The 26,714-nt window shown below is 38.3% G+C and overlaps 1 protein-coding gene across 6 annotated transcripts; it reads left to right on the top strand.

Annotated features, from left to right (window-relative positions):
* Positions 1 to 26,714, top strand: LOC143464735 (uncharacterized). 6 transcript variants are annotated; one of them, XM_076962683.1, is made up of 70 exons: positions 1 to 2,936; positions 3,023 to 3,135; positions 3,229 to 3,334; positions 3,510 to 3,638; positions 5,573 to 5,724; positions 5,921 to 7,609; positions 7,725 to 8,078; positions 8,957 to 9,109; positions 9,275 to 9,407; positions 9,572 to 9,677; positions 9,753 to 9,847; positions 9,966 to 10,140; positions 10,251 to 10,377; positions 10,456 to 10,587; positions 10,665 to 10,785; positions 10,876 to 11,104; positions 11,236 to 11,356; positions 11,476 to 11,565; positions 11,748 to 11,882; positions 12,002 to 12,126; positions 12,236 to 12,326; positions 12,408 to 12,560; positions 12,649 to 12,825; positions 12,902 to 13,045; positions 13,135 to 13,268; positions 13,416 to 13,537; positions 13,600 to 13,736; positions 13,900 to 14,041; positions 14,193 to 14,311; positions 14,387 to 14,557; positions 14,632 to 14,817; positions 14,898 to 15,005; positions 15,157 to 15,410; positions 15,570 to 15,702; positions 15,826 to 15,898; positions 16,181 to 16,346; positions 16,460 to 16,549; positions 16,651 to 16,751; positions 16,860 to 16,968; positions 17,075 to 17,141; positions 17,229 to 17,334; positions 17,432 to 17,532; positions 17,613 to 17,707; positions 18,511 to 18,740; positions 18,846 to 19,065; positions 19,139 to 19,261; positions 19,360 to 19,415; positions 19,502 to 19,713; positions 19,847 to 20,005; positions 20,140 to 20,396; positions 20,498 to 20,584; positions 20,677 to 20,761; positions 20,885 to 21,125; positions 21,214 to 21,304; positions 21,380 to 21,461; positions 21,537 to 21,626; positions 21,710 to 21,820; positions 21,995 to 22,229; positions 22,334 to 22,815; positions 22,908 to 23,055; positions 23,159 to 23,487; positions 23,572 to 23,668; positions 23,791 to 24,044; positions 24,189 to 24,293; positions 24,645 to 24,948; positions 25,007 to 25,185; positions 25,270 to 25,386; positions 25,457 to 25,594; positions 25,689 to 25,815; positions 25,923 to 26,714. In XM_076962683.1, exons 1-70 carry the CDS (start codon positions 2,420 to 2,422, stop codon positions 26,033 to 26,035), a joined length of 12,453 nt encoding a protein of 4,150 aa, XP_076818798.1. In that variant the 5' UTR covers positions 1 to 2,419; the 3' UTR covers positions 26,036 to 26,714. The 6 variants fall into 6 exon arrangements, with proteins under 6 accessions (XP_076818798.1, XP_076818799.1, XP_076818797.1 ...); XM_076962685.1 differs by having other exon boundaries at positions 3 to 2,577; positions 2,689 to 2,936; positions 23,159 to 23,668; XM_076962682.1 differs by having other exon boundaries at positions 2 to 2,936; positions 5,588 to 5,724; positions 23,159 to 23,668.

Below are 26,714 nucleotides of genomic sequence, written 5' to 3'. Positions count from 1 at the left end.
GCTTTGCCATGCATTACGCTTCCTCTGATTGGCTAGCGCGTTAACATGATATAAGGAACACATTTGTACAAAAAGCGTTTTATCAAATTCAACAATTTGGTTAGTCTAGTTATTTGGAAAGGTACGTATTGTTTTCGATTCAGTCATTCGAAGAAAGATTGTAACTATCAGCAAGGTTTGTTGTTTCTCTTTTTTATTTCTTTTAGTTTCGTGGTACATTCAAGCGTTAACGGCGTGCCAGAATCTATATCTTAAACTGTGTCGCCAGTGTAATAGCGTCATTGTTCTCTTTCGTAATTATGGCCGCCATCTTGTTAACTTTCTTATAGCGTGGCGCATCAGATAAAATGTAAATTTCAAGTTACTTTTGTACATTTTACGCTAAAAGTCGTTGTTTGCGAGCCTTTTAGTCGTTTTTCGTTCAACTCGTCGCATGTCGTCGTTATAGGCCATACTCAGGGAATTTTTAACGCTGGAAACTCGAATTTTAGCTTACGTAGGTAAATGTTAATAGGCTGTGAGATATAGTTTAGTTTTATATATTGCTAGAAATACTAATCTTTTGAATTTTTATACTAAAACACAGCTTTTTGATCCATTATAGATACTATAGATAGTTCATTACTTTGTTGAACAATGTTCATTATCTATAATAGGCCTACTGTAGTAGGATGGCCATACTGTACATCGTACTTTATAGATTTAACTCACGACTGAAGCTGTAAACTTTTACATACGCTAATGATTTATGCTGCATGTTAACTGCTGAATGTTATTATTGTGCTGGAATGCGAGAAAAAGTTTGATATTCTATGTATTCGGTGTGTATTTAACAGTTCACAATTTTATGAAATTTTGTTCAAAAACGAAGAAAAATTTAATGTATACTTTACAATTTGTTTCGTTTTTTTAAAATGTTCTGAATACAAGTATTAATAACTTGCTGTATAATTTGTAGGCTGCCACTATTTCACCAGAAGCTGTGCGTTCAAAGCTATTTTTCACAGTTTCTTGTTAACTAATATTTTATAACATAGTAACGTAAAGCTAACCTAAATCTACCTTCTAATCTAATAAAACTCGAATAAACCCATAAATAGCTAAAGTCAACTTTTTGCGTGGCTTTTCTCCTAACTTGCCGCTTCATCTTTCTCTCAATACTCACTCTCTAATTTCAATTTGTATGCCTTAAAGTTTTGATTAGGGCTATAGTTATTTGGTATGAATAGAATTTTGAAAGTGTCTTGAAATAACTTAACATATACCAACATATTTATAAACATAATAAAGCATACCGTTTGATTAGTGTTTAGACCAGGGCTATACGCCTGCACAAGCAGTTTTTACAGCCCTCGACTGTTGTTGCAATTAAGGTTGAATTATTTGAATCTCTTTGTGTACCATAGTGGAAGGTGTGGAACCTGCCAAAATTTATGCTTACCATGCCAGTTTATAATAAACAAAGAAAATCTGGTTGTTTGAACGCCTATTAATAATAAATAAATGAAGAATTGGAAGCCATTGTGCATGCAATTACACAAAAATTGGCGTGTTTGCATGCACGATTTCTCGTTAAAAACTGCCGAACTTTCCAGATGGGTTTGTGTGAGATGGTTGGTGGTGAATTCAATCAGGTTTCCCAGTTCGAACTGTCAAAAAGCGATGAAATAAATAATATATATGTGTATGTAAGTAATGGGCTGATTTATAAGCCAAAGTTTTTTTTATCAGATATTTTGAGATAAAAATTTAAACATAATTGTTTGCAGCCCTGTTTGTCATCAATGTTGCCTCAATGTTAATCAATGCGTTTTGATTAGCTTCAAGAGATGATTTGTATCAAGTCATGAAATCGATAACATGCATTTGGTTTCCAGATGTGCCACTGTTACAGCAACCTTCAGCAAGGTTCAAACTTTCCTTCTTCAGTTCAGTAGTCATGATGAACAGTCCCAAATTCCGGTAATATAAAGATTTTCCTCAGTCCGAAGATAAAGATTATCATACTCTCCTAACTTTTGAGGCGTGTTTGGTTTGTCTTAAAATGTGTTTTTCATATTCAATTAGAATGTTATGAAAAGCTGTCCCATGTTTATTATGAACCACTAGTTCGCCTTAAGTGCTGTAGTCAAATGCTATACATATATACAACAAAAATAATTTATAGTGGTTTTGATATTTCATACTCGATTTTAAGCAAATGTCTTTTATTTGTAAAGTCATTATTTTGTACTGGTAGTTTTGCATTTTGACAGGCAATGCTAATATGTGTATCAAATATTTTAGTTTATTTACTTTTGAACATTGTTATCTTAGATCGGCCATAGAATTTTATCCCATGGCTAGCATTATGTATTGATATTGATATTTGGTTTTCCAAATATCATTGTTTGTGAGTCAATGGAGAAGCATTAATGAAATGTATCGAGGAAGTGCTCCAGGACAATTCAACGGAAGTGTAATGCGATCGGGACAAGAGTACAGTCAAGCGTATGCAATGCCTCACCCGGGACAGAGTCCCATGCGTGGCCAGATGGTTCAGGGTGCTCAAGGAATGCAAAGATTTCAAAACGCGGGGTATGTAGGTGCAAATTCCCAGGTTCAGTATAGACCTCCGCAGGCTGGCGGATATTCAAATACATCGGACCCATACAGCTACAATGCTCAAAACAAAATGAATGTTGTTAGTGATCCCCCCCAGCCTTTTCCTGTCATGAATCAAACTGCAATGTCAAGCAGTCATGTGTATGCTCCTGGGATGCAGACACGGCCTCCAGGAATCTACTCGGGTGGTAATGGTCCGGATTTGCCTGTTGTCTCAAGTACTAACATATCAATGCAACAGTACCGCCACTCAAAATCAGTTACCCCTGGTTGGACTCCTAAACAATCTGGAGACATTGCTATGATGCAATTTAGTCAAGGTGAACCAAATGGTGAGTTGGTTATGCTTGGAGCATCAAGTTAACCACTTTATTTATCCATTTTATAAAGCTATTTAAGTAATCAGAATTCCTTGCAGCAAGTGGATTGTATAATGGATCTCAGTATATTATGAGCTCTGTGTCATCACTTCCACGTGGTTCAATTCCAGGAGAGCAAACTTTGCGCCCGAGACACCCTGCAGCTGTGCAGGTATATGTATTATTTGCAATTTCAATATAAACACTGGAAGAACATGATGTGGTTAGCTGGATGTTTGTGTTGACTTAAACTTTTGTTTTCCAGAATCCAGCTAATTTTCCTGGAGCTGATGGGGGCCTACCGCAAAGCAATAATATGCAGTCCTATTCACAAGTGGCTGCTGTGAACTCGCAGTATCAGCAAAATCTTGGTATGACTACTAATGAAACAAACATGTGTGATAGACTATTACTGTATTCAGAGTTGTAGTATGTTTTTTTTTGTTAGGTAAAATTTCATTTTGTTGGCACTGGGCAATGTTTTTCCTTTAGTGTTTTTTTGTAGATTTTTTTGTTAACATTTCAGACTTTTCATTAACATTTTAGGAGCAGCAAGTGTTGAACGAATGAGCACGCCAGCAACATCCTCGTTATATATGCAACAACAAACTTTTAGTAATCCTCAGCATGGGAATTATGGTGGACAACAGCCTGTTTCCCAGCCAATTCAGTCAGGTATGGTAAATAACTGAAGAATCATTACCAAATATATATAGGATGCTGCCGTGATTTAACATACAAAGTGCAATTTGTTTCGGTTCGCATTTATTGTACATTATCAAGGTGATTTGGTAAGGTAACCTATATATATGTAGGTTTGCATAGTAATTACTGAGCAGCAAATCCTTAACAATCAAAGCATAAATTAATTTAACCACAAGTCACATTGCACAACAAAGCCTTGTAACACTATCTGCAAGTGGGTTATTCTAACTTAACTCACTTAGAAGCATTTTGATACCCGATCCACTCAGATATTTTAACAAAATTTTTACATTAGGGACCTATGTAAATAAGCGAAATTTAGGAAAAAATGGTTAAAATGAAGAAGATTCCTTCCACAACAAATATAAAAAATACTCAAAAAGTATTTGCCACTGAAGTGCATTGTAGCAAAACTGAGCACCTCTGCATTATTCCATGCAAGAGTCTTTATAAGAGAACATAATTGCTATGCAAAAACACCTCGGGAGGAAGCAGATTTGGTATGCAAACACAATTCAGATTATTGAAATTGAGTCTTGTCCAATGTAATTTTAAGTTGATTAGACTTCCAAAAAATTTGACATTAAAAACGAAGTTTTTTGACTGGCCCCAAGCAAAGTAGCTTCTGTTTATAAAAAAACATTCAGTTTAGAGATTAAAAACTGTTCCAGTATATTTGACTGTGCCCTCTGGTGGCCAGGAACAAGATCACTATGTGAAATAACTGGTAATATGAAATATAGTTCATGTTTCTTAAGTTTGGCTTATCTTAGAAATAACAAAGTAATACAAACCTAGAAGATTTGTAGTACAGTACTTACAAAAATTTAAGCTATTGAAAATTGGTTAATCATAAAAAATTATTATAAAATAAAAAAATAATTTTCCATTTACCAAAGTAGCTTGCTAACTCTTTACACATGCCAAGTTTGAAAAGATCAGAGGTTTATAACCTTGTAAAACTACTACTAAAGTTCGTACTTTTTTGTCGATTAATTTTTGAATTTTGAAAAATGTGATTGGGGTCACTATAGAAGTGTAGGTTCACCAATAGACCAGTTTCCAATTCTAGCAACGTCATTTTGTTTAGTACTTACAAAAGAAAAATTGTGCCAAGTTTCATCACATTCCTTCACATTTTTGAAAACGTTTGCAATATTCATCTTGAAAACTGTTTGAATAATTTTTCTAATATTTTGAATACTTACTGTAGCCTGTTGGTGTTAAATATAAAAAATCCAATAGGTTGAGTGTCATTCCCTAGTTGAGTTCAAGTAGAATTGAAGATTGTGAATTTAGTTATATCATACTTTTAGACTTGGCTACTAAGCTCTTTGTTGGTATGCACTGTACAGCATGTTTTAACATTTGATTTAAGGCTTGAATAATTTACTATAAAATCATCTAAAAACTATAATAGGCCTAGCAAATTACATTGCGATTACGAATGTGTCACTCAGAAAGTTATTGGGGTTCAAGCAAAAATAAATGTCATGTAAGTTAACATGAACGTGTCTCAAATATATTTGTGTCAGCAACAAATGATAAAATTTTCTCAGTTTGTTGCCCAGTTTGGCTTATAAGTTATAACATGATGCAATTGCTAAACAATTTCGTTTTGTTTCAAGACATTATAGATTGAGTGATATATAATTGGAAACCTAAATTTGCTTGGAAAATGACTTTTGTTTCAAGGAATGCGGACTCTATTTAAATTTTAAATGAACCTAATAAACTAGATCGTCATTGTTTACTAAAATCAATAAATTTTTAGGTAATGTTGTATTTCTATTTGATTGAGTCTATCACAATATTTGAGGAATCATTTGTGTTCTGGTTCCGCCCTTTCCGATCTGTGTATAATATGCATCCCTCTATATAATTTATTAATCTTTTTGTAACAGTGCACAAAATTCCAGGACAATTCGAGGAAGCCCAAATGATGCAGCAGCAGCAAAATGTACTTCAGCAGCAAGCAGCCATGAAGCAGGGATATCGACCAAAGACACCGAATACGCCTGGTTCTATGGCACAGCCTGGCCACCAACATCAGCATGTATGTGGTTATATAACTAATTTGTCCTAACTCTTTGTTATGACACCTAGGCTTGAAATGTTAGACGTTTTTTAATACTTTATTTGAGCTACTACAATTAACAGGCATATATTGTATGTAATCTCACAGTGAAGCATACAGTGCTTAGAAATCAAATAACACGCTTTATACAAAATTTCCATTTTCATAATAACAGATGATGGGACTACCTGGTCATCCACTTCAGCAGGCTTTGTCGCCGAGACACAACAGCCCCTTGTCTCCAATGCGTGGCAGCATGACATCACGGCCTAGTATACCCCCAGCGTCGCCACAAATGCAAACTGCGAGGACAACACCGCAATACCCACCCCCCCAAGCATCACCGCATATGCAGCAAGCTGGTTCTATGCCTTCGCCCAAGCAACAAATGAGTGCTGGTTTTATGAACCAAGCACAAATTGCACCTGGTTATAGGCCTAACTTAGCACCTTCAAGGACTCCAACTCCGCGAAATGAACCAAGTTCAAGGGGTTTTATGAGTCCATCACATATGATGAGCCCCCCTCCATCGTCGCAACCAATCTCAACCCCACACCCACAAGGACCTAAAGTTCATAATTCAGCAGCGCCTTATAACGGTGAACTTTCACAGCAACATTATTATAATTCAGCTGGCCGCTTTCCGCATTCATCATGGCAAGGATCGCGACCCCCACATCCTGCATCTGGACAAAATGTATCTGGATCATCGATCATACCCAGACAACCACTGTCCCAACCAATGCAACGTCCAGGTGTTCCATTGCCGGCGCAGTTTAGTATGCAGCAAATGCAGCAACAAATGCCTCCGCAGAAACTGACTGCGCAACCTTTCTCTTCTCAAGCACCTAATATTGTTCCTTCAAACCAGCCTGGCTTTCAGCAAATGCTTAGCACACCAACCTCTGTGCCACTTCAACAAAACAGTGTTCCGCCTAATGCCAGTGCATCTTTGACTCATAATTTACAGGGTCAAGCAGACTTTGATAATGATTTAGACACTTTGATAATGGACACTAATGAAAGTTTCATGCAGCAGTTGCAAAATGTTGTACCTGCATCAGGACCACCTCAAAGTGATCCTGTCAAGCCTGCCCTGGCTGTACAGCAGTCACCTGTAGAGACGCGGCCAAGTATAATGGAGCAGACTACGCCGAACAAAATTGCTTTACCTATATCACAGCCACAGTTGCAAAGTTCATCTTTGCAGAACAGTGGTCAAGCACAACCCTCCATCACAACTGCGAGCACAACTTCCACCCCAGGCTTTGATATGTTGGAATCTGTCAATGCAGGCAGTGCCCCATTGCCAAAAGCTGAAGCGACCAAAATTGACACCAAACTTGAAACTGGTCAAGAATCGATGGATAAGGATTTCATTAATTCGCTGTCGGATGAAAATATGTTACCTGTGTCTGATACGTCAGGTGACAACGCTGAACAACCAAACATTTGTTCATCCAGTGCACCTCCTGTGGCAACTTCACAGAATGACTTGTCAAGTGAACCACCATCAGTTGTAACGGTGTATTCAACTGCTCAGTCTGTTTTACCAGACAGTACTGCTGTAGTTTCTCCAGTAAAGCCACTTCCCCAAGAACATTCCAGTCCAAAAAGTACTGAAGTTGTTCCAGACGATGCTCTTTCTGCTCCAAATGTGACTATGATGCCAGGACAGCCTTCCACTGCCATGCCCAAAACTATGTCTGGTCCCAATTTTCCAACATGCAGTCAAAGCATACCAGCCAGTTCTTACGGTATCGCTCCGATTCTTTCAACTGCAAGTGGTAGCCACCCACCAATGATGAGACCAAGAATGCCAGGGGAACCACGACCGCCATATCACTTACCTCCAAACAGGATGGTTAGTAGAAACACTTTTTAGGGTTTTAGTATTGAAATCTATTAATTAGGCCTGCTTAAAAGTTGCAAATAGCATTTTTGTAATTGAGGTTTTAGAGGTTAAATGTTTTTTGTAGGCAATGTCATCTCGACTGGCTCAACCCGGTGTTGCACCAGGTTCTGATCCAATGCATGCACGTGATGGATCTATGGTTAGACCTCAAGGTGCACCACATTACCAACCTATGCACCCTGGATACCAACAGCATCCACATCCTTATCCTGGATATGGTTCGCATCCACAGAATGCTAGTGGGATGTATCCTTCTACATCAGCTCCTTCTCCACATCATGTAAGACCTCCGTTTCCCCAACAGAGGCCTCATATGCCTGCAGGACCCCCTGGTCCTCATGGTTACATGGGCCAGAGACCGCCTTACTCACACCCAATGCATCCTGGACAACACCAACACTTACAACAAAGACTTCAAGTAAGTATGAGTATGTACAATATATTTCTACTGCAGCCACTCAGATTTAGTCTGTTTTCCCCATTTTTACCTTGGTTGTTTTTGACTGATAACAAATTGTAGACAAAGAACTTGTTACAAAGAAAACAAATGAATATTTTAACACTCAACACCATTTACAATTGGTCTGGTTTATGTATGTTTGTTGTTTTGGAAGTTGGTAAAAGAAAAATGCATGAGCAAAGTACAATAGTAAAGAAATCTAGAAAGAAAAACAATAGATGATGTACAACTTGACGAAAATCTTATTGTGTGTTGACTCTGGAGGATGTATATATATAGGTTATATGTATATATAAGTATTGAACTGTTTAAAAAGACATGAGGACAAAAGACCTTGACTGCTTATATAATTAAAATGCTTTTACCAGAATTAAGCCAATGAACATTGTCCGGCAAACACTCAATTTGGATTAATGTAACATAGTACTAGGTCCACTAGCTTTGTTATAGTTACGAGGTTTTTCTTTGTCAGCTTGTTATGCAAGAAAAGTCAGAAATGAGGCAACTGATTAGTTATTGATGTATTTCCAGCTCCTTTTGGTTTTTACAGACAAAATACAAGGATCACTAGTAATGAGGGCTGCATTGGTCCAGCTGGCTGAAAAATTTTATCTTTGTGTTTACAGAAAATCTTTTTGTGATATTTGTTACGCTCAACACATAGCCTATTGCTTTTTGTATTGTATGGTCAGCTGCAGCCCAAAGGCGTTGCTTATTGTGCTTAAATATATGGACTTGAATTCAATACATTTGAAATTCAACTTTAGTAACCTCCATTTGTTATATATTGTAATATTCCACTGCAAAAACTTAATGTAATGTTTCATTTTTTGCAGCAATTGAAACATGAAGCTCAGCAGCTTCAGGCCCAGTTGCAGCAAGTTCAGCAAGAGGAGACAAATGGTGATGCCACTATTCCTCCAGAGCAATCGCCAAGAAGTGAGCAAATAAGAGCAAGACTGATGGATGTGGATAGAAACATTAGACAGGTAAATAGAAACTGTTAGATGTCCTAATCCTTTTTGCCATGTAAATGATAAACTATTTTATTTATGCTTTTGCTAATAAGCGCAGCATGGACAACAAGGCTTATATTGATGTAAATTTTTACCTTCTTTGCATAAACGTATTTGTTTGACTGTTTGCGCTAACAGTTAGTGCAGCAACTGCATGCCTCACATCCGGGACCACAACCATTGCAGGAATTAAACCATCCAGCTCTTGGTGCTACTCCTGGGTTTACACAAGATGTAGATAATCCAGAAAAGCAAGGGGAAGAAACATCAGGTCTGTTTATGATTGAGCAAAGGTTGTAATTTTAGTTCAGTTATATTAGGTGTGAAACTGTTGCTTGTGAAAAACTCTGTTAACATAACCTATTTTCAAACTAGCAGCATATTTTTGACATGCCTGAATATATTCCTTTTTTTTTGATTTTTCTGCCTATCTAGGTGGTAAAAAGAAACGAATTCGTAAGCCAAAACCACCCAAAGCTCCGAAAGAAGGTGATGAAGGCAAAAAGCCACCAAAGAAGAAGAAAAAAAAGGACTCTGATTGGTAAATTGGTTAACAAAAATCATTTAAAAATTTATTTTTATATGTATATGTTTTTATTGGTGAGCATTTATTCAGTGATATGCTACCTGGAAACGAGAAGAAAAAGAAAAAGAAGACAAAAAAACTCCCGGAAAAGGAAGATATTGCAGATGTTGATAGTCTGGATACAGGTTCGCATTTAGTGTTTGTTTTGTATTTCATTGCCTCTGAGTGAATTGGTCATTATTTACAATTAATAAAGTTTTTGCATTCATCTTTGCTCTCCTGTTACCAAATCCTTTCATGTAGGTGATGGCGAACTATCAAACCAAGCCAGTCTCTTGGGAGACGGAAATTCTCTTGATAGCAGACCAGATGGCAGCATCACCTCTGATATTCCTGGCATGGAAGATGGGGAAATCCCTGCTCAGATCATGGAAAAGGCGCCAAAGAAGATCAATGTTGGAGAGAAGAGAAAGAAAAAGTAACTCATTTCTGCCAACAGAAATTAAGTTTACGCCAACCGTTCAATTGTGTTCCACTACAAGTTGCAGTAATAATTGAGTTGATTTTAGCATGTGATTGTGTTTTCAGACCACCTGCCACTCTAGTCAAACCAAAGAAGAAACGAAAAAGAGGTTACGATTCATCTGATGAGATGAACGCAAGTGATGTTCTGCAGTCAACTCCACCACCTTCACCAGATGAGAGCTTGATAGAGGTATTTTTCAGCAAAGACAACCTCAAGCCTCAACTGTGATCAGGATGCATGAAATGGTGGTGTTATTGTGTTCTATAGAAACGGAGGTCAGGTCGCAACGTCAAGAGGAAGCGTTATGTCGAGTCAGTTGATCTTCCATTCAGTGGTGGTGAAGATGACAGTGACAGTGCTCCGGCTGAACCAAGGAAGACCCAAATAGTGCAGATTAATGTACTTTGTTTGTCTAATTAGTCATTTTATCTCTTCTTGCAGACAACACTCTCACCAGTAATATGTTGTTATTTTAGGATGTTCCAGAAGATGAAGAAGTGATGGTGGTTGAGAAAATTCTTGTTCATCGTATAAGACGTCGCCGTATGAAGCGAAAATCAGAATCTACAGAAGACAGCACTCAGAAAGGAGATGAAGGTTAGCTGAGTTGCATGATGTTGTATTGTTTTTTTTGCCTCAATACCAACTACACACATTTCAGAACCAATCCTACTCATTTAAACATAGGCCAGCATCAAAGCAGTGAACATGCCACTTCAAATGATGATGAAGACGCTCTTAAGGAAACTCCAGCCGAACAAAGCGTGGCACCAAATGGAGCAATGCTAAGTCCAACATCGTTAAAAAATCCGAGGATCCGTAGAATGTCAATGGGAGTAGATCATCTTCCTGAAGAAGAGGATGAAGAAGTTGTTGGCATAGGAGAAAATGAATATTATATCAAGTTCAAGAGCTAGTAAGTTTGACTTATAATGATAAGATGTCCGTGACGTGTCCAAGCATGATAAAATGTCCAGAACGTAATAAACCCAATTTATTTTTGCATAATTACAATTTGTTAACTAAAATTACTATACTGATATTTAGCTCATATCTTCACTGCGAATGGAAGACGAAAGAAGAGGTGGATGATAAAAGATTTGATCAGAAGCTGCGACGCTATCTTGCCAAAAATACTGGACGGGACGGAAAACTGGTATATCCCGAGGTCAGCTTATATACAATTTGAATATGAAAATTGATTTTAGCTGTAAAAATTTGTTGAGTGATGTCTGCAAAAGTGTTAAACTACTACTAATAATTTTACAAAAATGTGATTTTTTTTAGCTTGAGGCTGACGAACTTTTTAACCCGGACTTCATAGAAGTTGACAGAGTTCTGGATGTGACTCACAATGATGAGGGTGGAAATGGAGAGGTGAATAACATAGAGGATGATACACATTGTGTTACATCATTAAAATGTTGTGTTATAGAATGGGATGATTATTATGCACTTGGACTACGCCCAAGTATAATAAATAGTTATGCATAGGAAGTTTTATAGGCTGTAAAGTTTGTAGTGGTGGTAATTTGAACTTATAAATGCTATTTTGACAGATGAGTCGTATGTTCCTTACCAAGTGGTGCTCACTTCCTTATGAGGATAGCACATGGGAACGCGAGGAAGATATTGACAAAGATAAAATCGAGGAATTTGAAGCAAGATGTCGATATCGGCCGCCTAGAAGAATGGTTTGTTTCAAGCAATGTAGAAGCTTAATTTTTATCTAGAAATATTTTATATGTTATTCATGTAATAAAATCAATGACTTGCATCAAAATTCCAAATTCTTCATCATTTTTTTTCATAGTTGCGGCCTCACAAAGAAACTTGGAAGCGCTTGCATGAAAGTAACACTGTGTTTTGTAACAATAACGTTTTACGAGATTATCAATTTGAAGGAATTAACTGGCTACTCTTCAACTGGTACAACAAGTAAGTTATCATGACATTTTGTGAGATGGGGATTTTAAAATGTTGCTTACAGTGACATGGTGCACAGCTGCTCATTGTTTAGCATACTTCACTTGTTATTTTGTTTCAGGCGTAACTGCATTTTAGCCGATGAGATGGGTTTAGGAAAGACAATTCAGTCCATTACATTTCTTCAGAAAATATTTGACCATGGAATACAAGTAAGAGCTGCGCCAGCACTTCAAAACAGTTGCATCTGAAGTTTGTTTTCAAACCGTTTTTCATATAACAATTTTGTGTAGGGACCTTTTCTTATTGTTGCACCCCTAAGCACCATTGCCAACTGGCAACGTGAGTTTGCATCGTGGACCACTATAAATGCTGTGGTTTACCATGGAAGTCAGACAAGCAGAGACATGATACAGACTTACGAGTGGTTTTGCAGAGATGAAAATGTAAGTGATTTCAAGAAATCTTTGTATGGAGAAAACTAACTAAGTTTTGTTTACCCAGCCGACTTAATATTGCCTTTGTTTGTACCAGCTGGATGAGATTGAAGGTTCATACAAAATGCACGCTGTTATCACAACATATGAGATGATCGTACTTGATTCTCCTCACCTGCGTGATGTTGATTGGAGGTGCCTGATCATTGATGAAGCTCACCGACTGAAGAATCTCTCGTGCAAACTCGTTGAATCCCTGAAGGTCATGCAGTTGGTAAGATTTTATTTTTATTTGTTGTAATTCTTAATTGGACATGTTTTGATTGTATCTGGATGTCACTTTGCTTCAGGAGCACAAAGTACTGCTGACTGGCACACCCTTGCAAAATAATGTTGAAGAGCTTTTTGCTTTGCTCTCGTTCCTTCAGCCAGAAACTTTCAGCTGTCAACAGGCCTTCTCTGTGGAATTTGGAAACCTTAAAGACAATACCCAGGTACTACATGAAGTTGTACTGAGGAATTGTCCAACTTATTAATCGATGGCAATTACGTTTTGTGGTCTTAAGCAATAGATTTGTTATAGGTTGAAAAACTGCAAGAGCTATTGAAACCAATGATGCTTCGACGTTTAAAAGAAGATGTGGAAAAATCACTTGCTCCAAAGCAAGAAACCATCATAGAGGTTGAATTGACAAATATTCAAAAGAAGTATTACAGGTATTTATGGTCTTACTGTAACTCCATTTAAACACTGTTGATGATTTATCTTTGAAGGACCTCATAAAACTCAGTAGTTAACGTTTTTGGATGTATGGAAGCAATGTATGAGTCAACCGAATAGCTTACAGTATCTGCTGTGTTTAGAGCCATTCTTGAACGAAACTTTGAGTTCCTATCAAAAGGTGCAGCTGGTGGAAATGTACCAAACTTGATGAACACCATGATGGAATTGCGCAAATGTTGCAACCATCCCTATCTTATCAAAGGTACGATCTTTCATGCTTCCTCACTTTTATCCATGCCTGTAATTTCTTCTTGTCTTCTGTAGGAGCCGAAGATAAGATTATGCATGAGCAACGTGGTATGCACGATGACTTTAATGCTCTTCAAGCGATGATCCAAAGTTCAGGCAAACTTGTGCTTATTGACAAGCTACTTCCTCGACTCAAGGAAGGAGGTCACAAGGTAACTGGTCAAGCTTTTTCATTTAGTGATAAATTCGACATGATTTTATTATTGTTTGCACCAGTTTGACAAATTTTAAAGTGCGTAACCATCTAGGTCTGATGTATTTCTTTCCAACAATGTAATGATTTTTGAATTTGAAATTTTGTGAATTGACTTGCAGGTGTTGATATTTTCCCAAATGGTCCGAGTTCTTGACATTCTGGAGGATTATCTTGTCCAACGAGGTCATTTGTATGAACGCATTGATGGTTGCATTCGTGGAAATGAACGTCAAATGGCTATCGACAGATTTAGCCGGAAAGGTATTTTAGATTTTGAACATTTCAACGCAGCTATTTAAACTCAACACATTTAAACTCATCCCAACACATAGTCATCTAATTCAACCACTAATATTGCATTTGTTAGTAGCTTGTATTGGTACCGTTTACAACGTATTTTACTTGTAACCAGGATCAGACAGATTCGTATTTCTTCTCTGCACCAGGGCTGGTGGCCTTGGTATTAACCTCACAGCTGCAGACACTGTCATCATATTTGACTCAGATTGGAATCCACAAAATGATTTGCAGGTGTGTATTGACATGCATTTGGTCAATGACGATAATGGAGATGTTGTCTTGCTAACTGTGACCATATTTCACTAGGCCCAAGCCAGGTGCCACCGAATTGGTCAACAGAAGCCAGTCAAGGTTTATCGTCTAATAACAAGAAACTCCTATGAGCGTGAGATGTTTGACAAAGCCAGTTTGAAACTGGGCTTGGATAAAGCCGTGCTGCAGTCAATAAGTGGAAGGCAAGACCAAGTTACAAACCAGGTAGTTGCCCATGCCAGCAAAATTTTACATCTGTTTTGAAACTTCCTTCATTTAACCCTGAATGTTACGGCCAGACTTCTCAACCTCAACTGAGCAAACGAGAGGTAGAAGATCTTTTGAAGAAAGGAGCCTATGGAGCCATCATGGATGATGATGATGCAGCAAGCAAGTTCTGCGAGGAAGATATTGATCAGATTCTCGATCGTCGTGCCCACACTGTCACTTTGGAGTCTGGAGAAAAAGGATCAACTTTCTCAAAAGTATGTGCAATGTTTCTGTTGGCTGTAGGTGCTGGAGAGGTCATGTGTCTTTAATTGCAAAATGTTACGTGTTTTTACAGGCAAGCTTTGTATCGGCGGAAGACAGAGCTGACATATCTCTTGATGATCCCAATTTTTGGGAAAAATGGGCAAAGAAAGCTGATTTGGATTTGGAAAGGCTGAAGGACGTAAGCTTTGCATGTTATGAAGTTTTCAATTCAATTTGATTTTTCATATTGATGATGGATGCATCTTCTTCGTATTTATATATTTTTTATTTGATTTTTTGAGGAATTGATTTAACTTAATTACAATATTAATTAGTATTATTTTATACAGAATAAACTAATATTGGAAATACCACGAAATCGAAAACAAACACGACGATTTGGTGGCAACTCTGACGACCAGGAAATATTTGCTGAAATTGGCTCAGACTCCGATGATTCTGCTGAATACGACTCAGATGGAAATGAAAATCAAGGAAGAAAATCCAAGTTCAGATCAAGAGCAGGAGGAGCTGGTGGAGGACAGCGCAAGGGATGGGGAAGAAGAGATTGCTTCCGAATTGAAAAATGTCTCCTCACGTTTGGGTTTGTAATTCCACAGACTCATTGAAAGACTGGCTTCACGTTTTATCATATTTATGGATAAATTTATTCCATCATATTGTATTTGAAACTGCTGGCTTGTGAATGCCTGTGCTTTTGCATTTGTTTTTATGGCTGATGCTGATGTAAAACTATGTACAGCTGGGGAAGATGGTCGACCATCCAACAGCGTGGTCGCTTTGGTGGTGTGATCAGTGAGGAGGAGCTTGAGGAAATGGCTCGCATTGTCCTTATGTATTGCCTCAAGTACTATAACGGTGATGACAAGATCAAGGTGAGCAAAAAATAAACCATTCAGACATATTTAAGCATACTGAATAGAGTCGAGTGTTGGGCTAATTAATAATATGTACAGTTTGGCGGCTAGATTGTTTTCAAAGAATGTTTTATGTTTCAGTTTTTCATGTGGGATCTCATAACACCAGCAGAATATGCAGCTCAAAGTGGAATAGATCTAAGAAATCATGAAGGTGATCACTACTGAAATCATTACTATCATTGCCATAAGTCAATGCAAAAACATAAGCTTTATTAAACACCTTTATGTGTGAAGTGCAATGACCGTGAAAGAGATGCAAGCATAAATGCTTTTGTTGAGTAATTTACCAAATTGTGTTGCTTTATTTACAGTATTATTTATAATTTTATAAAACAGTGTTTTGCTGTAATTTATTATAATGTAATGCACTGCTGTTAATAAAAAATGTTTGCAGTGCACTGCATGTTTCGAATATGAGCTTTATATGTTTCAGGACTTGCTGCGCCCGTGCCAAGAGGTCGGAAGGGACGAAGAGCAAAGGATGGCTCGGATAAGGTTCCTGACGAGCAATCTCGTCGAGAGTGGGCACGTGCTGTAGATCTTGATGCCATGCTTCCAGATGAAGGATTTAAAAAACACATCCAACATCAATGCAACAAGTAAAACTTCACCAATATTATAGAATTAAGCAAAGGTTTAACTGGTAATTACTTAGGTTGCATATTATCTTAAATTGGTTGAAGAGTTCCATCAAGATATTGTTCATTGACAGGGTTCTTCTACGTGTGCGGATGCTCTACTATCTGAGAACAGAAATTTTAAACACAGTCACTCAGGTGATCGATGACGGAACCAAGTATGAGTAAGTGATAATTTTCTCCGTCTCATTCTTTGTTACTTCTAATTTTGTAAAGTCAAGTGTGTATAAAGGTAAAAGTAGCTGAATTGCTATGTATTGTACAGCACAATCGATCTTGACATTGTTGAGAAATTATCCGACTCCCCTGCAAGTTGGTGGGATGAAATCTGTGACAAGTGTCTCTTCATTGGGATATACAAGCACGGTATCTCCACATATCCTCTGCATTTATTTAATTTATCACGATTTCAAAATTTGCTTTCATTAATTCATTGTAAATGTATATGTTGTGAATAGTCGTGATTGCTTTCAGGCTATGAGAAGTACAATTTAATCCGTGCTGATCCAATGTTGTGTTTCTTGGAGAGAGCTGGTCCACCAGATGAACGTGCACTGGCAGCTGAAATGGATGTCGAACCAGAGTATGTTACTTTAATAATCTCTTTGTTGACGCAAATATTTGTAAATAGATTCTTAAACCGCCAACAACTTCAGCACAACAAGGTAATAATTTTATTGCTTTTTTAGCGGAGATGCAGATGGTGATCCTGAATACAAACCAACTCGGATTACATTCACTGATTTGGAATTTGGGGCGAGGATTATTTTTTGTTGTTGTGGTAACTCATGTTGTTGAGTCAAAAGAGTCCTTTTGTTTAAAATACCTTCTTTGTTACGTTAGGACTCGCCCACACCTAGCACACCCAACACTGAACCTGCTTCTCCTGCTTCAAGTGAATCAAATGCAAAGAAGAAGGAAGAAGAGAAAGAAGAGAGCAAAGAAGCAGGTGATTACTTATTTTATTACCTTGGCAACCATCAAAATTGCCTCCATTTCTTCGATCTGTGCGCTGCATTAATCATTAATTTGATCCAATTTGACAGATCTTAAAAAGAAGTCCGCTGGAAAAGACTGGCCCAGTGTGACAGAGTTGAATGCCAGGTTAAGACGATTGGTAACGTCTTATCAAAAGCATTACAAGCAGGTTAATATCACTTGGTGGTGGTTTGCAAAATGGTCATTTGCAGTTGATTTGTATCGTAATTGTTATTCTTTCCGATCCAGATGCAGCAGAGATTGATGAACATGGAAAGAAGAAGTGGAAAATCACGGTACCAGGATAGCAGTCGGCTGGAAATCAGAAGACCGGCGCATCAATCGTAAGTGTCTTAAACTGCTGTATTTTACTAACCTAAGCTGAATAAGCTCGTTTGCCTGGTTTATGCTTCTATTTGTATAACATCGCGGAAACCAGAGATTATTTTTGTCCACTTTGGGATTCATCCAGGTACAGCGTGGTTGTAAAGTGTTATTTGCTTTTGCGGTAATGACCAAAGCTGCTATGTGCTTTCATTGAAAATATGTGTTAACTCTTATAATGCTAAAAGTCAAATGTTTTACAAAGCTTGACACTAGCATATTGTCACTTAATGCAATAATGCAACAGAAACTTCCTTGTCTTTGCTTTGCTGCTTCCTTGGCAGTTTTATTTGTCAAGTCGTGTCAAGATAGGTTGCTTATTGCTTTAAAAAGTAGTATTTGCATTCAAAAAATTTGAGCAGGTTCACTGCTTTGGGCTTACTTGGAGTTTTTGCTGCTTATTTCGTTTATGCCTTATTGTGATGTGGTTCTTTGTTGAGTATGCAAGTGGCTTGATTGCAGTTGATTACTTGATGTTTTACCCTAGGGAAAGCATTTGGTGTTCAGGCGGATAACGACTTTACATATTGTATCATGCTTGTTCTTAATAGCTAGTGTCTTCAGCCATTGCTGAAGTTCATCATCCATTATGCCATTGCAATGCATTAGTGGTTCTGCGTGATAAATCTGTTAGCATAGTACCAGTGCTATTTCTATAAAAAACATCAATCACAGTATATACATGATTTATGGTAGTGATTGCTACACTGTTGATGTGTTTATGATATCATAATATGTATATAACCAAAGCATTGTCTTTTAGTCGATGGACTCGTCGAGAGGAAGCAGATTTCTATCGAACCGTGTCAACATTTGGAATTGAACGTGACCCCCGCACGGGAGATTTCGCATGGCAGCGATTCCGAAACATTGCAAGACTAGACCGCAAAAGTGATGACTGTCTTCGTTCTTATTACCTGGCTTTTCGTAACATGTGTGAACAAGTTTGTAGATGGAAGGGGGAGCCTGGTACAGCCGATGGAACTGGTATGGGTAAGTCGAGAGTTATGGAACTTTAGAGTTTAGATTGTTTTCCTGTAAATCTACAGAGCCAAGTCTTTTTATTTTCCACAACAGTTAATGTTTTGTTATAAATAGGTCTCAATGAGGAAATTCCAAACATTGATGTTGATCCCATAACTGAAGAACGGGCATCCAGGACCCTCTACCGCATCCGGCTACTAGATAAGATCCGTTGTGATGTTCTGCCAAATCCCAAGCTTAATGAAAGACTTGGCTTGTGTCAACGTAGTCCAGAACTACCCATTTGGTGGCGCTGTGGTGTTCATGATCATGAGCTGCTGATTGCTATGGATCGGTACATTCTTAGTCTAAATAGATAAATTGGATGTGTAAATACTTTTTCAATCTTGTTTTCTTGCATTTGTTAGCCATGGAGTGACTCGAACGGAAATTCACACTTTCAACGATCCTCAACTTTCATTCTTGAAGTCCATGAAGGAATATGAAGCAAATCCAACAGCATTCAAACAACAGTTACTTGCAGAGGAAAAGTTAGTACCCTGCAACTGCTCCTTGTAATAACACGGACTTTAAAAATTGTCCTGGTGTTTGATCTGAAATGCTTTTAACTTATTTGTCTTGTTTTCAGAGCTGAAGTTGAAAGTATGATGAAAGCCATGAAGAACGAACAAGAACTCAAAGAAGGTAGCTTGACAACTGATGGACGATTATGCTGCAAAACTATGGTTCTTAAAAGCTCCTTTGTGCATAACTTTGGTTTTATTTTGTAGCTTTAATAGCGGAAGAACTGAAAGAAAAGATTCAGAGTTCGAAGGAGGAGAGAAAAGATCCTGAAGTGAAGTTAGAAGAAAAGAAGGAAGAAAATATCCCAGCCGAAACGTCTGAACCAAAGGCAGATGAAGAAGAAAACATGGAGGTAGATGAAGACAAACTAGCTGAAGAGGCTGAATTGAGGAAAGAAGATAAAATTGACAAAAATGAGGTGAAATAGATGATAGAAAACTCATTGCTTTAATTATTAATTATACCTTTTGATTAGAATTACCAAAGACGTCGTGATAATTTATGAAAGAATTTATGTATTTTTAAACTTCATCACATTAAACTTCTTCAAGGATGAAGAACAAAGTGAGCAAAATGATGTCAGCGACAAAAATGAGGAGCCAATGGATGTTAAAAGTGAAAATACTGAGGTTGCGGAAGCTTTAGAGGTCGAAAAAGAAAAGTTAAATGATGTTAATGAAGAAGAGCCCAAGAAATTGGAACCGAAAGAGGTTGACCATTAATTGATTATGCCACTACATAAGTACTACTACTGCTAGTTGTTAAATACTACTACCAACTAGTTATTTTGTAACTGTTACAGTTTTCATAAAACATGATTTAATAAGAGCTCTAATCATTTCAGGAGGAGACTGACTTCAAGGAAAATAATGTTGAAGATGCAAAGGAAGATGTTCAGGATCAAGATACGACCAAAAAAGAAGCAACTGGTGAAGACAAAGTTGTTCAAGAAACAGAAGCTGAGGATAAAGTTGAGTCTGTCGATTCAGAAGTGGAAAACAAAGCAGAAGTTATAAAAAGCGAATCTAATGATAAACAAGACAAAGCAGTGGTGGAAAACGATACAAAAGAAAATATTGAAAAGACACCCCAGTCAGCTAGGTAATTTGCAACTAAACCCGGTTGCCATTACTGCATGATAAGGTTATTTGCAATTAATAATTATGTTTGGGTCGTGATGTGTAATTTGTGATTATGTTTAGTCCAATCACTGATAGCAGTGCCGATGACACTAAGGGCAATCTTCAAATGTCTCTTAGGTCAAAGACATTTCAACCATCACTTTCAGAGTGAGATTTTAATTTTTCCATAATCTCGTATGAAAGTAATCTCTAAATGTTTAAATCGAGCTTTATCAATAATTTTGCTAACTTCTTTTCAGTGCTTATAAAGGAATTACGTCCAGCTATGCATCCTACATGTCAACCCCATATATCATTCAATCAATGACTGGCCGCTGGCCAAAGGTAATTGACTGGAATGCTTGCGGTAACAGTTAAAACATTTTATGTTGGGCTGATAGCTGCTATTCTTCAATTTTTGATTATAATTCGCTTTTTGTGTGCTTATATTTTTTGTATAATATTTAGGACCGGGTGTTGATACAGCGGGTTGAACACATCTGCTATTGTGTCATCAATGGTGAATGGCCCAACACCAACCAGTCTCTGCTGCCATCGATGTCCAATACGAATGCACCACAAGGCAGCTCGTACATGTCTGGTAGATCTCAGAGCTCCACCCCGCTTAGTGAAGGACGTGGAACGCCAATTCCGCAAACCACTGCTTCCATCTTATCAAATCCCAACACTGAAATTCCTTTGCTGAATGGTATTGTAAACTTTCTGCTTTAATAATGTAACAAATAATTCTAGCATTGGCTTATTTTATATGTATTGTTGCTTTTTTCTGGCTGTAGCATCTGACAAACAACTGCAAGCTGCAATGGCCCAATTATTAGCTTCAGCTGAAACGAATCCAAGGATTCCAAATTACTCGTCATCACGAAGGTTTGCAAATGACAAAATACAACTTAGATAATAGAGGATAATATTTCCTACTTCCTTGCTAACTCTTTTTATCAGGGGTCGAAGAAAGAAGCGCCCCGAGCATCAAATTCCATCAGGATCAAGTGGGAGCATGTTTGGTACCCAACCACTTCCTCCGGTAAGTAGGATTTGACAACCAAAGGTCCAAAGTTCGCTGTGATAATCAATTTTTACTCGTATTTTTTCTTTACAGCTACCGATGGATAAAAGCTTGCAACGAAAAATTGAGCAACTTATGGCTGCCAACAACCCATCATCTTGTTCATCATCTCTCTTCTCAAAAGTACCTTTTGTTATAAGGTTTCTTTGAAAGCTGTTAACAAAATTAATGATGTGGTGTAAATTACCACTCTTTTACATCTGCAGGGTGTAAGTTCTCGCAATGAGACAAGTTCATCAAAGTCATCTGCAATCAATTCTCAATCATTGGACGAGGAAGCGGGAAATAGCTCTGCATCGTTGCTCGCCAATCTGAGGGTAAACTGTTGATGTGTTAATTTTTCCTCCTAATTATTTGTTAATTACAAAGCGTTGCATTTTTTCAAGAAGTTGCCATAGACAGTACTTAACATAACTATTTAACTATTGTGGCTTCGATACACACAGTGTAGTAAACTACACAGCAGCCTAATAGCATTTTGTCTTATTCAGGAACTTGCCAAGGCAGACTCAAAGTCCGAACAAAGTACCTCGAGGAGTCGTGGGCGATCGTCAGGATACCGGCATCACTCTCCATCTCCCTCTCAGATGAAGTCAAAAGATTCTTCAAAACTTTCTTCCGATGTGCAAAAATCACAACAGCACCAGCAGTTTATGCCAACACCGGATCAACTTCTTGCCATAAACGCTCCGCTGCAGCAAGTTATGCAAGATGCCATTAAAGCCGGTATATATACAGTATTGGAATAAAACCAATGATGCTTTGCTTCCTGACTCTGCGTTTAGCATCTGTATTTGTTACTGAGTTTTCGTTTTATTTGAATCTTTCAGGGATTGATCCGATGGCTGCAGTTGCAGCTTGTCTTCCTCTCTTCCCAATGATGGATCCTTTCCAGATCATGAACGCATCATCTAAGTCCGAGAACCTGGCGCAGATGCAACAGATGGCTATGCTGCCTCCAGGGGAAATGGAGAAGATGTTGAAAGGGATGGGGCTGACTCCAGAGCTTGCATTGATGCACGGTTTATTCCCGGGTGCCATGTTACCAACAACATCACAAACTCCATCAAAATCAGAGCGCAAAGAAATAGAATCTCGTCATTCTGCAACTCCAAGTAAACCTAATGAATCATCTTCTTCCACAAATGCATCATCAACACCTGGCTTGCACAGTGAGGAGAAGAGCATTGCCAGCATGGTTAGTGAAAAGAGGAGTACTCCCCACCGAAGAGGAGGAAGCAAGCTGGACGCCATGTTTGGAGGCACAAAACTTGGCGATGACAGTCCTGGTAGATCAGCTCATTCATCAAAGGTAGCAGATCTTTTCATCATCATATGCATTGTACGATGCTATCATCACAAGTTCTGTAGAAATCTATCATTTACTTCAATTATTTTGTGCAGAAATCCCGAAAGTCCAAATTTGTGTCTCCTGCCATGCTTCCTCCTGACACAAGGATTCCTGTTCACAATAACACTGAAGGAATCAGATTGTCTGGGGATGATGCTCCGCTTAATAAAGACCTTGCTGATTATTTAAAAGACAATCCCGGTATAGAATTTGAACACTTGTACCTTTGTGCATATGTAGTTACAGCTGTGACTCTATTACTACCTGTAAATTTATAATCCTTACCCAATTCGCTCTATTCCAGGTTATGTTGTGGACTACCAAGCGCTACGACAACAACTTGATGAAGCTGGGTCTAAGAAGCACGATGCATCAACGGACAATGCAGATAATGATAGCGATCAGTTGATAAGTCCCAAAGCAAGTCAGTCGCCCATGCCAAAGGACAGCAAGCACAAAGATATACTCGATGAAGCTGCTGTTCTTATAAAGAGCGCTGAGAAGCTTGTTGAGCACAGGAGAAACAGCCCACTGGAGGCTGCAAGTGAATCGCGTCGGACTCCAGAAAAATCAAGACAAAGTGACTTTGCATTGCCCAAGTCTGCTCGCGGCAGTTCTCCAGCACTAAGCAAGGCAGGTTTTTCAGGTGCACCGACAACAATGTCTCTAAAACAACAACAACAACAACAACTCTCAGAGCTATCATTGTTACAGCAGATGAATGCGGCTGCTGCAGCTGGGATAACCGATCCCACAACAGCAGTTCTGTTGAGCTTGCCTCCGGACATGCTTGCAAATTTTGCACACTCTTCAGGTTAAATTTAGAAATTGCTGTTTGTCTAAAACGTTTATTGTCTTGATGTGATTGGTAATTTTGAAACTTGTGTTAGGTCTACGTTGGATTAGTGCAGTTTTACAATATATTTTCCTTAGCAGATATGGCAGCTTTGATTGCTGGAGCAGGATTTCTTCCCGGCGGGGCAGGTGTTTCTCCCGATCTTCTGACTGCATTCAAACCTCCAAGAGATGAAAAACACTTTGGAGAAACATCCAGTCCATCGAGGTCATCCACTCCAAGTCGAGCATCACCATCACAGAGGCGATCTGATAAAACGAATCCACCATCCGATCCGATTCACTTAGCGGGAGATGAAAGAGTGACCGTAGTGAACATCACTACTGGAAAAAAGGTTAGTGCAGTTTCATATAAAAAATAGTAATAATGTTTTTCAAAATTTCGTTTTTTGTGTCTGTCTGTTTTTAATTTATCTGTTTTGGTAGTACATGTCATGTCATGTGAAAGGTGGGGTTTAATCTCGAATATTGTTTATCAGTTCACTGGTAGACAAGCTCCAGAACTTCGAAATTTGTCGGAACATTTACGCCTGCATCCAGATGTTGTTGTGTCACCAGACTGGTCTCCAGTGATTAGAAAATCGGTAAATAGCGGTATAATATGTCATCGCATAGGAAACCACAAATTTGACTGCGCTAGTAATATCTTTAATAATTAATTAATAAATAGTACTTGAAACGTTGTACAGAACATATGTTATACTTTGAGGTTGATTGTCTAATGAGAATGTGTAAGCCATACCTTTACCAAATCTACACCGTAATAATTTGATTAATTATATCTGTACTCAAGAGATAGCTTCGTAAAAAACCAAATAATTTGAAAGCAATTAAAAAATTTTCATAAACATTTTGAGATGTTTAGTTGATTTAGACTGAGAGGGTTGTGTTAAACAGTATTGAACAAATGGGTCTTACATAAACATTTTTTTTAGAAATTTTTACCGAAAGAATTGCACACAAGATTGCTCCCCACACGACCTTCATCCCCTTCAAAACCATCCTCATCATCAACACAGTCAACGTCTCCATCAGCATCAAACGCAGCTCTCGCTACAGCGCTTGGTGGATTACCTCCAGGAACTGCTTCCATGTTTCCAGGATTGATGCAAGGCCAAGCAGCAATGATGGCTGATCCGATGCAACTGATGGCAGCATTACAGCAAATGCCAGGCCAAGGACAGATGGACATGAAGGCTCTAGCTGCTGCAGGATTCCCGATGCTACCTTTTATGGGAGGTGAGTTGCACACTTTTTTTTGCTGTTGACAGAGAATTTTTACCAACATTTAAAAAAGATCAATTGTTAGGTTTACACAATCCGCTCCTGACAGGATTCCCTGGCCAAGATGCGGCAACTGTCGCAGCGTTGGCTGCTCTCTCACAAGGTCAAACTCCTACTCCTACATCGAAGAAAGATCGATCATCTTCGCATGATAGATCAATAGATGGAAGCAGAGGACGCAAATCAAAAAAGGTTAACCGCAATATCTGATAATGCTCTTTGTATCAGGGTTAAGGTGTTAGTGTGCGACTAATCCTTCATCAAATTTTTTCACAGTATGATGAGCGCAGTGGCAGAGATTCCAGTCGATCCGCAAGCAAGCAGTCGAGTCAACCCAGCACATCATTTGGCGGTGGTGACCCAATGACTGAAGCTCTGGTTGCATTACAACGAGTATGTTTGTGACCTATTTTCGACAATGCTACAAGCTAACAATTGTCAAGATTAATTTAAAACATTGCAGAGTGGAGGACTCCCAGGGATGAATCCATTTCTTCCAGGAGCTGGTGCTAATCCGATGCTTTTTCCACCGATGATGATGGGAGCACAGAATAATCTTTTTCAAATGGATATGATGAATCCTGAATTACTTGCAGCACAGGTATGTTTGAATCCTCACATCCAGAAGATTGATTTATAGAATCTTGACCGTTTTGTTGCTCCATTATTACTATTTCTTTTTGTTCTGTCTTCAGATGGCTGCATTTGGTGGAATTCCTGGCTTAGATCCGGCAAAACTAGCGGCCACATCCAGTGGGCATCAGAAGTCAGATAAGCGGCGTGGAAGTTCGTCATCATCAACATCAGTTAAACCCAGCTCAGGTGAGTAAGAAATTCAAGGTTTACGTGAACCACATGCCCCCTTTTATATAACCGGCAACTGCAAAACAAAAGAGCTAAATAAAGATGTGGTTTTACAACCGGACCAGGCGGTAGAAGTCAGTCGCGAGGTGCGAACGACGAACAGCCGATGGATCTTACGCAATTTGCTAGTGGAAACGTCAACAGGGAAAGGCTGACTCCGGATAAGCACAAACACTGACGAACAACTCCAAGACACTGTTGATTGTGCCGTCCATATCGGTGACGCTGTAGGGGCTGACGTCACTGATCACGACATAGCGATATTTATTTTCATACCGTCTCGGCACATTCCTATTAATTAGGTCGTCACAGTCTTGTTATTTGTGGTACTTTGTACATATCGTCGTTTAGTCATGTCATTGCGGCCATGACGTAACCATTGACCATTGTGTTTTTTACGGCGTAAGTCTGGTATCCGTGACCTGAAATGTTTTCTTTTCTCATTTTATGTTTTCAATGCAGTCTGTATATAAATGGTTGCGACCGTTGTGTTTTTTGCCTTATACATTTTTTCGTTTAGGTAATATCTGCCTATGAATTATAACGTCAATGAAATATTTCTTATGACTGTGCTAACTAAACTTAAATGTTGCTGCCAATCAAATAATTAATCAAACTTTCGCTATCTTATGAAATCCCTTGAAAATTAAATTTTTTAATTAATGATCAACATGGACCAGGGTCACCTGCACGTTATACACTGCTATTTTTTGCGATTATGTCGTCCATACAACTCAGTTGTCGCTAATCTTTTAACTGGATGAAGCCGCATCGTAATGATATTGTGTTTTGTGTGTATGTTTCTATTGTCCTTATTTTGTATGAAATTGGACACACAATAAAGTCACTGAAACATC

Source organism: Clavelina lepadiformis, chromosome 7 (genome assembly GCF_947623445.1).
Source record: "Clavelina lepadiformis chromosome 7, kaClaLepa1.1, whole genome shotgun sequence".
Lineage (NCBI taxonomy): Eukaryota > Metazoa > Chordata > Ascidiacea > Aplousobranchia > Clavelinidae > Clavelina > Clavelina lepadiformis.
This window is presented reverse-complemented; position numbering and strand designations above follow the sequence as displayed.